The sequence below is a fragment of the Trachemys scripta genome, chromosome 4 (assembly GCF_013100865.1).
Source record: "Trachemys scripta elegans isolate TJP31775 chromosome 4, CAS_Tse_1.0, whole genome shotgun sequence".
In the NCBI taxonomy this organism is placed as follows: domain Eukaryota; kingdom Metazoa; phylum Chordata; order Testudines; family Emydidae; genus Trachemys; species Trachemys scripta.
In genome coordinates this window covers 115,019,228-115,033,563 of record NC_048301.1, presented here as the reverse complement: position 1 = coordinate 115,033,563, position 14,336 = coordinate 115,019,228, and the positions used below count along the sequence as shown (strand labels likewise).

The following is a 14,336-nucleotide window of genomic DNA, read 5'->3' as shown; positions in this document are numbered from 1 at the left end:
GTGTATCTCACCAAATCACTTCCCTGCCTTTGCAGGGACCTCAGCCATTGGTGGCACCTCAGTCTCTCTTGTTCTCTGCTGCTGGTGCACAACAGTTTAGTTTCCTGAGGACTGAAATGTTTTGGGCTAACTAAAGTCTTTGGTTTTAATATAGGGGTGACCTGGTGCTGTGTAGTGGTTTGTGATCTACAGGAGATCAGAGTAGATGATCGGGTGGTCCCTTCTGGCCTTAAACCCTATGAAATGATGGAATCCATCATCCAGCATTTCTTCTTCAAGTGACAGCACATGTGCGTTCCACTTTAGGTTTCCACTTTATTTCGAAGAAGAAGAAGAAGAAAAATTACTAACCTGTTCTGTAACTGTTCTGCAAGATGTGTTGCATGTGTCTATTCCACATCCCACCCTCCTATCTCTCCATAATGAGTCTTTTTGGTTAGAACGAACTGAGGAGGATCGGGGGCAGCTCCAGCCTTTATACCATCACATGGCACCGCGTGCCAGTGGAGGACACATGCACTGCCCCTGCTGATGGAAAAATCTCTGACAATTGTGCACTGGGCCTGCAAATGTTTCTAATGTGGAAGAGGCATGTGCAATACACTTGAAGAACAACAGTTACAGAACCGTTAGTAACATGGATGGCAGATATAATAGACCAGGGGAGGCTAAGCCTCCCTAAACCCAGGACGTGACCCCACTCACGCTGTGCCCCGAGGCCCCGCCCTTGCTCCGCCTCTCCCCTGAAGCTGGTGTGGGCTTGGCTCGGGTCAGTGGCCCAGAGCTTCGTGCCTGGGCTTGCCAGTGGCTCGGGACCCAGGCAGACGGGGATGCGGTTTGGACGGGGGGGAAGGGGCTTAGGCTGCAATGGGGGAATGGGGGGGCTCAAGCTGCAATGAGGGGCTCGGGGCTACTCTGGCTCTGGTGGGGTGAGGTAGGCGCAGGCCTCAGGTGGGGCAGAGGGCTAGCCTCTCCGAATGCAGAGTTCACCCACCATGCAAGGTTAGTAACTGTTTCATACAGTGCAGAGGTAACTTTGATCTGTTCATTTCTTCCCTTCAGCTTGTCCAGCTGCAAACTCTCATCTGCTTTCCCTGAGGACCTCTCCCCTAAGACTCTCTTTACAAACCGGTCCCTGGAAAAGCTGGATCTGAGTGCTAACACACTGGGAGACTCAGGACTGAAACATCTGTGTGAGGGACTGAAACATCCACACTGTAAACTGCAGACACTGCTGTAAGTGACCCAGTGCCGTATTTTGTTAGTACGTGACTTTTTCGCTAATCTCTGTGTTGTTTCACCCACCTGCTTTGTCCTAATAGTTCTCTGAGGCAGAGATTGTCATATTTTTGTACAGCACCTGGGACACTGAGGCCTAGACCTGGTTGAAGCCTGTACATCAGAGGTGGGCAAACTACGGCCTGCGGGACCCTCCTGCCTGGCCCCTGAGGGCCTGCCCTGGGAGGCTAGCCTCTGTCCCTCCCCTGCTGTTCCCCCTCCCCCGCAGCCTCAGCTTGTCCCGCTGCCGGCACAATGCTCTGGGCGGTGGGGCTGCGAGCTCTTGCCAGGCAGCACAGCTGCAGAGCCATGGCCTGACCCGGTGCTCTGTGCTGCACGGTGGCATGGCTGGCGGCGCAGCTGCCTGTCCTGGTGCTCTGGGCAGCGTAGCTGTAGTGCCGCCAGCCACCTGTGCTCCAGGCAGCGCGGTTAGGGGGCAGGGAGCAGGGGAGTTAGATAGAGGGCAGGGGTGTTTGGATGAGGCGGGGGTGTGGATAGGGTTCAGGGCAGTCAGAGGGTGGGGAACAGGGGGATTGAATGGGGGTAGGGGTTTCCAGGGGGCATCCAGGAAGGAGAGGAGAGATTGGATGGGGCAGCAGGGGGCAGTCAGGGGCAGGGGTTCCGGGGGCTGCAGGGGGACAGGGAACAGGGGGGGTTGGATGGGACAGGAATCCCAGGGGGCAAGAAGCAGGAGGGGTCGGATAGGGGGTGGGGGCCGGGCCAAGCCTGACTGACTGGGGAGGCACAGCCTCCCCTAACCGGCCCTCCATACAATTTTGGAAACCCGATGTGGCTCTCAGGCCAAAAAGTTTGCCTGCCCCTGCTCTACATGTTACTGCAATGCAAATATTTATTAATCAGTAATAAATACCATGTGCTGAGATCCAACCAGTCTTGCAAACTCAGCAGGAGAAGGATGTGTCAACACATGCAGGGCAGGAAGTGGTGTTGATGGATCCTTCACTGAGCATCTGTGGTGGGAGTCCTGCCACTGTGCTGACGTCCTTCAGTTCTGCCATCATCTTAACCAAGCGGCTCGACTTCTCCGTTCTCATGTAATCCCATGACCACAAACTCAGGCGTCTTGTAACCCTTCCTTAAAATCCAGTGTGACCTGCCTCCTCCCTCTCCTTGCTTGTCCCCAGGTCACTCTCCACCTTACCAAGACAGACACATTTCCCCCAAGGGTGGACACAGTCAAACAGGTGTAAACGTGCTTGATGGTAGGGCTGTCGATTAATCGCAGTTAACTCACGTGATTAACTCAAAAAAAAAATCACGCTTAAAAAAATTAATCGCAGTTTTAATCGAACTGTTAAACAATAGAATCCCAATTGACATTTATTAAATATTTTTGGATGTTTTTCTACATTTTCAAATATGTTGATTTCAATGACAACACAGAATACAAAGTGTACAATACTCACTTTATATTATTATTACAAATATTTGCACTGTAAAAATGATTAAAATATAGTAGTTTTCAATTCACCTCATACAAGTACCATAGTGCAATCTCTTTATTGTGAAAGCACAACTTACAGATGTACATTGTAACAATGAAAAACTTTAGAGCCTACAAGTCTACTCAGTCCTACTTCTTATTCAGCCAATCGCTCAGAGAAACAAGTTTGTTTACATTTACTGGAGATAATGCTGCTCACGTTTTATTTACAATGTCACCTGAAAGCGAGAACAGACGTTTGCATGGCACTGTTGTAGCTGGCATTGCAAGGTATTTACATGCCAGATGTGCTAAACTTTCATATGCCCCTTCATGTTTTGGCCACCATTCCAGAGGACATGCTTCCATGCTGATGACGCTCATTAAAAATAATGCGTTAATTAAATTTGTGACTGAACTCCTTGAGGGAGAATTGTATGTCCCCTGCTCTGTGTTTTATCCACATTCTGCCATATATTTGGTGTTATAGCAGTCTCGGGTGATGAGCCAGACGCTATCTGAAATATTCTGAAAATCTTCTTGCATTGTGCACAAATAAAATATGAGTCAGGAATTCATCATGTAATGAATTTTAATAATTGAAATGCATTGGATGACATGCATACAGGCTTTATAGACACTGGAACTACCAAGTTACCGGAAAGAAGGAACTGTCACTGCACTAAGAGAAGCAAATACTGACCCCTTTATTTAAGGAGATGATTATTGTTCTCTCTGTTCACTTTGCAGGTTGTGGCAGTGCTGTCTCACAGCTGCTTGCTGTGGGGATCTCTCTGCTGCCCTCAGTACAAACCAGTCCCTGACCGAGCTGGAGCTGAGTGGGAATAAACTGGGAGATTCAGGAATTAAACTTCTGTGTGACGGACTGAAACATCCCAGCTGTAAACTGCAGAAATTAGTGTAAGTCAGTGCTTGGTTCCTTGATACTTTCCTTGTTACACCAGCCTTTGCAAAAGTGCTGAATTTTGCACTGATAATTTTTTGAGGTCCTATTTTCACTTACGAAATCACCTGCATTTGCAGGAGCACCTGGATATACAATTACTAAATTGTGTGCACAGACATTTGGGCAGGTAAATGTGGGTTTTGTACATTACATCTTTTGGTTGTACACAAACGTTCATAATGGCCACATGAAAATCCATTTTCTACTGGTCCAAGCCTCAAATATTGGGCCTGTCCCTATAAAATCAGGACATCTGGTCAGCCTACTGTCTGTTCACTGTGCCCATCTCCATCTCTGCAGGGTTTGGGATTGCCATCTGACCGATGCTTGCTGTGGAGATCTCTCCTCTCTTCTCAGCTCAAACCAGTCCCTGAGAGAATTGAACCTGAGTGGTAATAAGCTGAGTTATTCAGGAGTGAAGCTTTTGTGTGAAGGACTGAAACATCCAAACTGCAAGTTAGAGAAGCTTGAGTAAGTGACTTCTGCTTTCTATATGAAAAGAATGTGTTGCAGTGTGTGCTGGGCTTCCAGTCACCTAGCTGTGTATGGACTGCATGGCCCAATGAGGTGAATTGGGCTGATCTGTATGGGCTGAGTGTGTTCTGTGCCTCCAGGAGGCGCTGCGCACACAAGTGCAACACAGAGGAGGGGGCCAAAGTGGCTTTAACCTTCCTTTGTGCCATTCTGACTCCAGGCTGGTCAGGGCCTCAAACAGCCAACAATGTCATTTAGGCAACCTGCCTCCTAGAATCATAGAATATTAGGTTTGGAAGAGACCTCAGGAGGTCATCTAGTCCAATCCTCTGCTCAAAGCAGGACCAACACCAGCTAAAGCATTCCAGCCAGGGCTATGTTGAGCCAGGCCTTAAAAACCTCTAAGGATGGAGATTCCACCACCTCCCTAGGTAACCCATTCCAGTGCTTCACCACCCTCCTAGTGAAACAGTGTTTCCAAATATCCAACCCAGACCTCCCCCACTGCAACTCGAGATCATTGCTTCTTGTTCTGTCATCTGCCACCACTGAGAACAGCCGAGCTCCATCCTTTTTGGAACCCCCCTTCAGGTAGTTGAAGGCTGTTATCAAATCCCCCCTCACTCTTCTCTTCTGCAGACTAAATAACCCCAGTTCCCTCAGCCTCTCCTCATAAGTAATGTGCCCCAGCCCCTAATCATTTTTGCTGCCCTCCACTGGACTCTATCCAATTTGTCCACATCCCTTCTGTAGTGGGAGGACCAAAACTGGACGCAGTACTCCAGGTGTGGCCTCACCAGTGCCGAATAGAGAGGAATAATTACTTCCCTTGATCTGCTGGCAATGCTCCTACTAACGCAACCCAATATGCCATTGGCCTTCTTGGCAACAAGGGCACACTGCTGACTCATATCCAGATTCTCATCCACTGTAATCCTCAGATCCTTTTCTGTAGAGCTGCTGTTTAGCCAGTTGGTCCCCAGCCTGTAGCTGTGCATGGGATTCTTCTGTCCTATATGCAGGACTCTGCACTTTTCCTTGTTGAACCTTGTCAGATTTTTTTTGGCCCAATCCTCCAATTTGTCTAGGTCACTCTGGACCCTATCTCTACACTCCATTGTATCTGCCTCTCCCCCCTGCTTAGTGTCATCTGCGAACTTGCTGAGGGTGCAATTAATCCCGTCACCCCAATCATTAATAAAGGTGTTGAACAAAACCGGCCCCAGGACCGATCCCTGGGACACTCTGCTTGATACCATCTGCCAACTAGACATTGAGACGTTGATCACTACCCATTGAGCCCGACAATCTAGCCAGCTTTCTATCCACCTTATAGTCCATTCATCCAATTCATACTTTTTTAACTTGCTGGCAAGAATACTGTGGGAGACCGTATCAAAAGCTTTGCTAAAATCAAGATATATCACATCCACTGCTTTCCCCATATCAACAGGCCAGTTATCTCATCATAGAAGGCAATTAGGTTGATCAGGCCAGGGCCGGCTCTAGGTACCAGCAAAGCAAGCAGTTGCTTGGGGCGGCAGATTTGCAAGGGGCGCAAGAATCCAGCATGGGAGCTGAGAACCAACAGGGGGCCCTGGGAGCTGTAGTTCCTTGGTTAGCTCCCTGCCTATAGAGCCAGCCCTGGAGCAGGGAAAGAACTACATTTCCCAGCATTCCCTTGGCCACTAGCAACAGGAAAGGGTGGGGGAAGGAGTATGGAAGTAAAATCTGCAGCTTGCTGTGAATGGTAGGAACAGAGCCAGCTCTAGGTTTTTTGCCGCACTGGGCTCCCCCCGCACCCTTGTATTGCCCCAGCCCTGGACTCTCCCCCGCCCGCACCCCCTGCCGCCCCAGCTCTGGCCCCCACCTGCACCCTCCTGCTGCCCCAGCCTTGGACTCTCCTCCCACCCGCACCTCCTGCTGCCCCAGTCGTGGGCTCTTTCCCCCCGCACCACCTGCTGCCCTAGCTCTGGCCCCCACCTGCACTCCCCTGCTCCCCCAGCCCTGGGCTCTCCCCCCACCCCCGCACTCCCTGCCACCCCAGCCTCTGGCCCCCACCCACACCCCCTGCCGCCCCAGCCCTGGGCTCTTCCCCCCCCCACCCGCACCTCCTGTCGCCCCAGCCCTGGGCTCTCCCCCAAAGAAGGAATTGGGGGGACTAAATGGACGGTGCACCTCTCTATCTGAAGCCTAGCAAGGGAGGTATGTGGATCCCACTAGAATTTAAAATGAAAAGTAAGGGAGGGGAGGCTCTGGACCTGGGCAGCTTTAGATACAGTACAAGGCACTTAGGAGGATTTCCACTTCTGAGCCATGGAAGCAGAAAATGGCTTTTCCTTTCCAGATATAGCTAATATTCAGAAAGGGAATGCAACACCTGCCTTCCAGATTTGAACACCCTCAAAATTCAGGAGTGCTCAAGCTCAATTTGGGCAGCTGTTACTTCATTGCCCCCAAATCAAATATACTGATCCACTGTAACTTGCTGTAGAAAACGTAGAATAAATTGAGCAAGAAATGCTTCCCAGTGGTTATTAGGACTGGAATTGCTATTTTCAACAGCCATTGCTTTTTTAAGTTTTAGTTTTATTTGTTTAAAAGGAAGACCGTGATAGTGCATTCCCCATAGAAACAAAGAATGGAACGAAAGAATAATAAAGGCACCTCAACTTTTTCTCATTTATGTAGGACAGTCTTATAATATGCATCCAGATATCCTCCAGTCACACAGGCTGAAAATTGTTCCACTTTACTGCAGTTTTGTAACCATATGGGAACCAATCCTGTCTGTGTTCTGTGCACATCCAAAATTCCTGCTGAATGACCCGCCCTGGGAGCGAGTTACTAGTGACCCAGGGCTGGGGCCGCAGGAGGGTGCAGTTGTTGGGGGGAGGGGTGGGATGGGGGACAGCCAAAAAATTTTTTTGCTTGGGGCAGCAAAAAACCTAGAGCCGGCCCTGGATCAAGCATGACTTGCCCTTGGTGAATCGATGTTGAATCCTCCAACCTCCTACACCGGGGCTTGCACAAAGCAGCCTGTGACTGTCCGGCACAGTGCTAGTACTGGGGGAATTTCCCACCCACACACACATGAACACCAGCTAAGGGGCAGTTACTGCCCAGTATGCTGCTGCAGCAGTGTGCAGGGGCCATAGAAGGAGGGAGAATTCTCCCCCGGGTGTGTGATTTTCAGGGCAGGGATAGTGTCTCCCCAAGTGTTTGTACAACAGCTAGTAGAGCTGGTCTGGAAGTTCCCACAGGTATTTTTTCAATAGAAAATTTTGTTTTTTTCAGAAATGAAATTTTCTATGGGAAAATGTTGGTCTTTTTGAAGCTCTTTCAACTTATTTTCAACTTTTTTTTTTTTTTTTGGTTAAAAAACATTTCATTTCAGGGCAGGTCAACATTAATCTTTGTGTCTATCTGAACTGCTGCAGTGCCCCATGGGAATTGTAGTTTGGGTCCCTCATCCCCCTATTTTCACTTATCAGCTGCATTTCCCTTCCAGCATATGTCCCCCATGATGGGCCTGCACTGCAGAGCTCAGTCACAGGAAGAGACTGTGGTGCATCATGGGAGACAGTCAGGCCATGGCGCCCACCCCAGCAGGGCGAAAGGAGGCAGGAGCTTTCCAAGAGACACAGCGGCTCCTGTGGGCAAGTTCCCTGCTTAACAAGTAGAAGTCAGCAGCAGAACTGGTTGAAATTAGGGCTGGTTGAAATTTTTTTGTCAAAAGTTCATTTGACAGAAAATTGAGTTTAGAACTAAATGGAAATTTTCACATATAGTATCTGCTTTCTTATCAAATTCTCAACCTTCCTTCAGGAAACAGCACACTCAAAACTCAAGAACTTTCAGCTGAAAACCAAAATATTTTTGTTTTGTTTTTTTCAGGGTTTCTTTCCCCAATTTAACAGGTGAACATTTGGGGGATGAGGGGATGGATGGAGGGAAACATTTTCTAACCAGTTCTAGTTGAAATATTCTCTGCCAATTTGTAGAATTTTGGTCAATATTTGGCTAGTGAACCCTTTACAAAACAATTAAAAACCCTATTTATCTAGATTTCTAAACTATTCACCAAATAATACAAGGGTGCAATTGGGTTACCCTTCCCCCACCCCTCCAAAGAGTACTGCACACAGTAGCAATGTTATCTCCTTCCTAACACCAAACTAGTCAATTGTTGCTAAATATATTAGGAACTCATGTATGGCTGTCTGTCCTATCCGATGATGATGTCACAGCATTGCACGTGTACTCAAGTGGTTGTATAGCATGACCCATGAGGAGCAAGACCGCAAACACGTCACACACAAACATGCAGGCTCCCATGGAAGACTTTGCATGATGCTTGGCCCTTTTTTCCATCAGTTTTTCTTGTCTGTCTTCCTCAAACTTTCACAACCGTTATTGACAGTAGCTCTCCCTTCATGTCTATCCTTGGGTATGTCTTCAAAGTTATCAATATTTATGCCACATAAGGTCAGATTCCTTTAAGATGCCTGCGGAGAAAACTCCACAGTAACGTGGGGTTTGAGATATTTCTGGTTGAACTGCCAAGCTGTCTGAGATTTAACACGTTACTCTGTGATGCTTTTAGACACACATCTCCCTGACATGGAGGGTGCACAGGATGGCAGGGGTTAGGAGGACAGAGTTAGTGTTGATGGGGGACCTTAATTCTGCATTTCTGTACTTTCTAAAGCTGTCTTGTCTTATTGTAACTTTAACACTGACTTTTGTGGCATCTGTGATTAAAACTGCAATGCTCTATAAAGCTTCATTTCCATTAAGTTGTTGATAAATATTTACAAGCTTGAAGTTAGGTTGATAGTTGTTTGTCATGGTTCATTTTTGTTTTCACAGCTTGTCAGAAATCTATATAGATGAAAAAACAACCAAAGAATTGGAAGTTTTGCTGCAGATAAAACCTGGTTTGTCAATTGTGCATAATGCAGCATCCAGCCATCAGAACCCAGGTACAAAGACAAGGAGGATGCAATGTCTTCTATCTCAGTGTCATACATTCATCTGTAGACTAACGTCTTTGAGTTCAGAAATGATGTGGAATATTTTTGTGATGCACTGTCAGGAGGTTGGACTTGTTCTGCTGTTAATCATTGCTACATATTGGCTTCAGTGATTGATAAAAGGCCATATAGCTGATTAACAAATCTTGAGACAGTTTTTGATTCCCGTAAAGGAATCTTAATGGTGTAAAAGATTTTAAGGGGGAACTGATTTCCCTTTTAAATCTGGGGTGTTAAACTCCTGGCCCATGTGATGTATTTTTGTTGCTGCATCACATACTCAGATTCTATGGTATCTTAGCTTTTCTTTATTGACTTTTTAAAAATAACTTTTTCTTCATAACTGTGAGGCCAAGAATTTCCTCTATGTGAAACTAGTGTCACTGAAGCAGTGATGTCTGGCTGAGTCAGCAGATGGCCTGAGGACCTTGGGAGGTGTGAATACTAATGCTAACCCTTCCCCTCATTAATCTCTCTGGGGTGTTAGTTCTTAATCCCCAATTCAATGTCAACGTGAACTATTTCATTGCTGATCATTTTAGGGGATGAAATGGGGAAACAGGTGGGAAGCAGGCAGTGATGCAAGTAGAAATCATTTCTTACTGGTACGCTGCACCAGCTAAAGGAGGGGGCGGTATGTGGCTGCCTCACGTGACCCCTGGGGGGAGTGGGGAGCGTTCCCAGTCCGTGGACATGGCACAGCTGCTGTGTGGGCTGGTAAGAGGAGAGGAGGACTTGCTGTCTGGAACAATAGCCGGGTCACAGTCACACCTGCTTTGGGAATTGCCAGCAGAAGAGCTTCAAACCAGCTCCCTCTGACAGCAGAGAATATTTTTTTTTTCAGACATGCTGGCAACCAAGCCCCACACCCGCAGCTCCTCTGGCGCCGCTGTACCACCCCAGCCCCGCCCCCACCCCCAGCCCTTCCACACAGCTGCATCTGCTGAGTCCTGTCCGGGGTCTGTACAGCAGCCCCGCAAGAGGACAGGGCTGGGGACGGAGCTGGGTCGGTATGGCTGTGCCGGAGGAGCTGCCGGCGTGGGGTTCTGCTCTTTTCGCTATTGTGGCTCCCAGGCAGCCCCACGCTGGCAGCTGCTCCAGTGCGGCTTTACCACCCCCAGCTCCGCCCCCCCAGCCCTGTCCTCTGGTTGGACTGCTGTACAGACCCCAGACAAGAGGCGCAGGCCCGCAGCTTTGTGGTAGGGCTCGGGGTGGTACAGCCATGCTGGAGGAGTGCCAGCATGGGCAACTCCTCCTGTGTCTTTCCGGTACGTCGTACTGGCTATAAATAGGTTACTGGTATGCGGTGTACCTGACCGGATCGCCCTACTTTCACCACTGAAAGCAGGCTTATACGTGTGGCAGGATGGGAGTTTGACATCCCCCCAGGGCACAATTTGGAACTGTGGGACCACTGAGTCCCCTTAATCTCTTTAACCTGCTCTATTTCTTATCATGCTGTGCTAGTGATAAGCCGCAAACCCCTCCAAGTGCTGTGATCACTCAGCCATCAACATGTGGACGTCAACACCCAGCTGAGTTGCGTGAATTTTCTCTAAGCTACTCATGAATTATACCCAGAAAGACCCCAGCCAATCTCTCCAGCCCCACCTGCGTTGCACTCTGGTGATATACCATCTTATACTGCTCAAGACCTTCTCTTGAACAGTGCAAGCACATTAATTAGTTCACCACTTCATTAAAGGAAAGTGGACACATACCAGTCTTTGTAATCTGAACAGATTCCCCAAGCACTTTAGACAAACTCATTGGTAAGGTTAAAACATTAAAAAAAAGTTTTTTAACTACAGAAATAAACACTTCAAATCTTTCTAAGTGTTAGACACAGTGGTCAAAGTTGCTTACATAAGAAATAAAAATAGAATTGCAGGCTAAATCCTAAACTTTACTAAACTAAACAAGATTTGAAGCAAACAGCTTTTCTCACCTCACTGGCTGTTCCAGACAGTTTACAGTTCTTAACAGACAGGCTGAATTCCCTTCCCAGCCTGGGACCAATCTCCCCAGTTCAAAGTCTTTGTCTTCCAAACAACCTCCCAGGTGTTGACATGGGGGAGGAGAGAGGCCAAGCAGTGATGTCATCAACCCTCACTTAGCCTTTCTCTCCAAGTGCTAGAAAGATCCTGGCTGTGACATGGAGGTTAGGCAGCCCCCATTGCATACTTGACTTCAGCAGTCTCACTGACCAAACTTCTTAGGTCAGGACCCCTTCTCCCAAGAATCCAGCAAATGCTTCCTTTGTCTTGTCACTTCAGGTGCCGTGAATGTGATGGGCATAGAGAGGGGGTGGACATGGCTTGTGGTGTATTTTCCTCCTTTTTATGATATCAGTCTCTCTCTTGGAAAATATTTCCAGCTGAGATCCTGGAGACAAAAAGTCTACCAAGATCTTATGTTTTGTCCTGTGTTGGGATTTTGTGGTTCCCAATGAGTCAGATGCTGGGCAGAATCAAGGGACTTTGATTCGATGTGATGCGATTCAATTCAACAAGGCTTTATTCAATGTGCCAAATGTGCTCAGGGGAGGCATAGTGGGAACAGGACAGAGACCCCTCCCTGTAGGTAACTCTAGTGGGGTGGGGAGAGAGCAGCAGTCCCCGGCTGGTCGCATGCTGGGAGGTTGCTGGGGAAGGTGCTGGAAGCAGGTTCCCAGGCTTCTGCCTAGCTGGGGCCAGAGGCACATGCTCCCTGCTCCTGTGACCCCAGGAATTGCCCAGGGAAGGCTGGAAGGTACTCCACAGGAGACATATAGAGCGATCATATGTCTTCCCCTTTACATTGTGCCCACACAGTATCAGGAGGCATGAGTTTTCTACGCATGCAATGATAGTACATACCTTTAACAGGATAGTAATGCTCAACAGATCAAAACTTTTTAAATGCTACCTCACAAATTATACTTTGTACAAAACATAGTATAATCATATCACAGTTGTGCATACAGGGGTTCCAGGGTGCTATTTTGAGGTACAGAGTGTCACAGAGAGTTAATACAGGGAAAGAAATATACAAGTTAAAAAAGAGGAGATGCACAGACAGTGAAGGGGGGAGCTAAACAAAGGACAGAAATAAGAAATAGTCCTAAAGGAGAGGAGATTTACCCAGTAGTGATACTGAATGTGACAGGAAGATACTGAAGAAATAATAACAGAACTTTTCATTGGTTGGTATCTACTTAAAGGCCACCATCTACCCTGGATCTCTGTGCCAACCTCCTATTGCCATCAGTGGGAGCTCTGCTGTGGACCGAGGGTAGTGTGGAGTCTGACATTTATTTCCTGACCCAAGGACCATAATTTAACAAGGAAATTCAGCCCCTTCTAAAGACTGAGTTTGAGACACACCATAGGTGTCAATGAGAGCCGAAAGGTTAATTCCCCCAATCCATGGGGGGGCTATGCTGAAACAGAATCTCTGCTCTGTACATTGAGGACTCTATTTATCAGTTAAAGCAACTCTTGCTGAAAGCTTCTTCTTTGCCCAGCTAAACTTAAAATGGCCAGAGAGATACGAAGCTCATTATAGCAAGTCCTTGCTTAGAGTCCCAGAGAGAATGGTGAGGCTCCAACCTGGTTGAGGCTTCTAGGTGCTATTGTAATATAATCATAAAAACAACACAAGGGGATTGGACATTTCTGTAACCTTAAATGCCAGTTCCAGGAGACATGAGTGGAGAGGCTGTTCTCAATTTAGTCCTAGCTGATTGAAAGAAGTTGGTTCAGTGACTACAACACTGCATGTAACATCTTTAGGGGAGAGATTCTGCCAGAACTATCCTGATGACACTGACATTTGGAGGAAGTGAGGTTGTTAAAAATGGGGAAGCTCACAGTAAAGACCCTACAGCCAAAAGTGAGGGAATTACAATCCTTAGATTCAGCATGGAGGTTAGTCACCTATACCACAGAGTGCAGAAGGCGTGCATAGCCCTAAACCAGAAAGGAAGCAGGAAGGGTTAAATGGCAAGAATCAAGAGGTTTTTCAAACTAAACAAGCTGACTTCCAACTCCAATGAAGTCAATGGAAAGGAACATAAAATATGGCAGCTGAATGTAACAACAGGCATTTGGAAGGTTTCGAGAGACATTAAAGAGCAGTTAGCCAAAGAGAGATGCTCCTTCAGTATAGGGAAAGCAGGACACCTGCGCTGGAATTAGTGAGCCCCTGGACTTGCCGGGAGTAATGGGAGTGATTCAAAAGTGCAAAGACATTGCAGAGGGATTAAGGCCTTAATCCTAAATGTTTGTAGGGTTGGGAAACAAATTATTTATTAGTATCAGTCGTCACCTTGACAGACATTGCAACTGGATGCAGCATGTTTGGGGACCATATTGTATTAAGGTTGTGAATGGTTTATGTATCACTGTGGGCCAAGGATTGTCTGCAACTCCGAGGGGAGGGATAACCTCAGCTGCTCCAGGAACTATAATCAGTTGGGGGTCATTGAGGTGAATCACTCAGGCTGTAAAAACATCCAGAGAGGTCCCATCCCCTGGGGAGGTCTGAATGTGCTGTCACCAACTGAGTTTTCCAGAGACCAACAGACAAGGAAAGGGCTTTTGGCATCAAAAGGCTGAATCTGAACTAATCCAGCCTTCTTTTGTCCTCTTTTGATCCAGCAAATGGACAGGGCTTTTTGCCCAAGGGGGCACTGACCCTTGCAGAAGGGCTGGAAAGACTTAGGCTTACTAGGACCCCATAAGACTGAGGATGACCTCTGGTAAGCTTTTAGCATGTGTATCGGGACTGTTATTGTTTTGTATATGTTTCCTCTGTAATGCTTTCACCCTAGGAACAAATGTGCTTTGCTTTTGGAAGACTGGTTGGTAACAGGTATATGTCGTAGTTGCCCCTCGAAAAAGGTTAACCACATGTGCTGGATTCCAGGCAGATCTGCTGGGGAAATCAAGTGAAGTGCAGTGGCACTGAAATACCTAACCTCAGTTTGGTGGGAGAGAGACACAGGTCTCTTCCTGAGGGAGGTGATGGCTAGGAGCCTGAACCTTAAGTGGGTGCCCTCAAAGAAGACCAGGAGGGGGATCAAAGTTGCAGTTGTCTCTGAAACTGGGACATACCTTCTTCACAGAAATGAAGTTATCTAATTCCTCTTCAATTC

The 14,336-nt window shown here is 47.5% G+C and overlaps 1 protein-coding gene across 1 annotated transcript in view; it reads left to right on the top strand.

The window, feature by feature from the left end:
- Positions 1-14,336, top strand: part of LOC117877412 (NACHT, LRR and PYD domains-containing protein 3-like) — a 44,747-nt gene that overhangs the window by 23,635 nt on the left and 6,776 nt on the right. The window contains exons 7-11 of the mRNA XM_034770527.1: positions 1,063-1,236; positions 3,473-3,643; positions 3,990-4,160; positions 9,036-9,148; positions 13,840-13,940. Of these exons, the coding sequence (XP_034626418.1) occupies positions 1,063-1,236; positions 3,473-3,643; positions 3,990-4,160; positions 9,036-9,148; positions 13,840-13,922 (712 nt within the window). The 3' untranslated portion in view covers positions 13,923-13,940. The remainder of the gene's footprint in view (positions 1-1,062; positions 1,237-3,472; positions 3,644-3,989; positions 4,161-9,035; positions 9,149-13,839; positions 13,941-14,336) is intronic.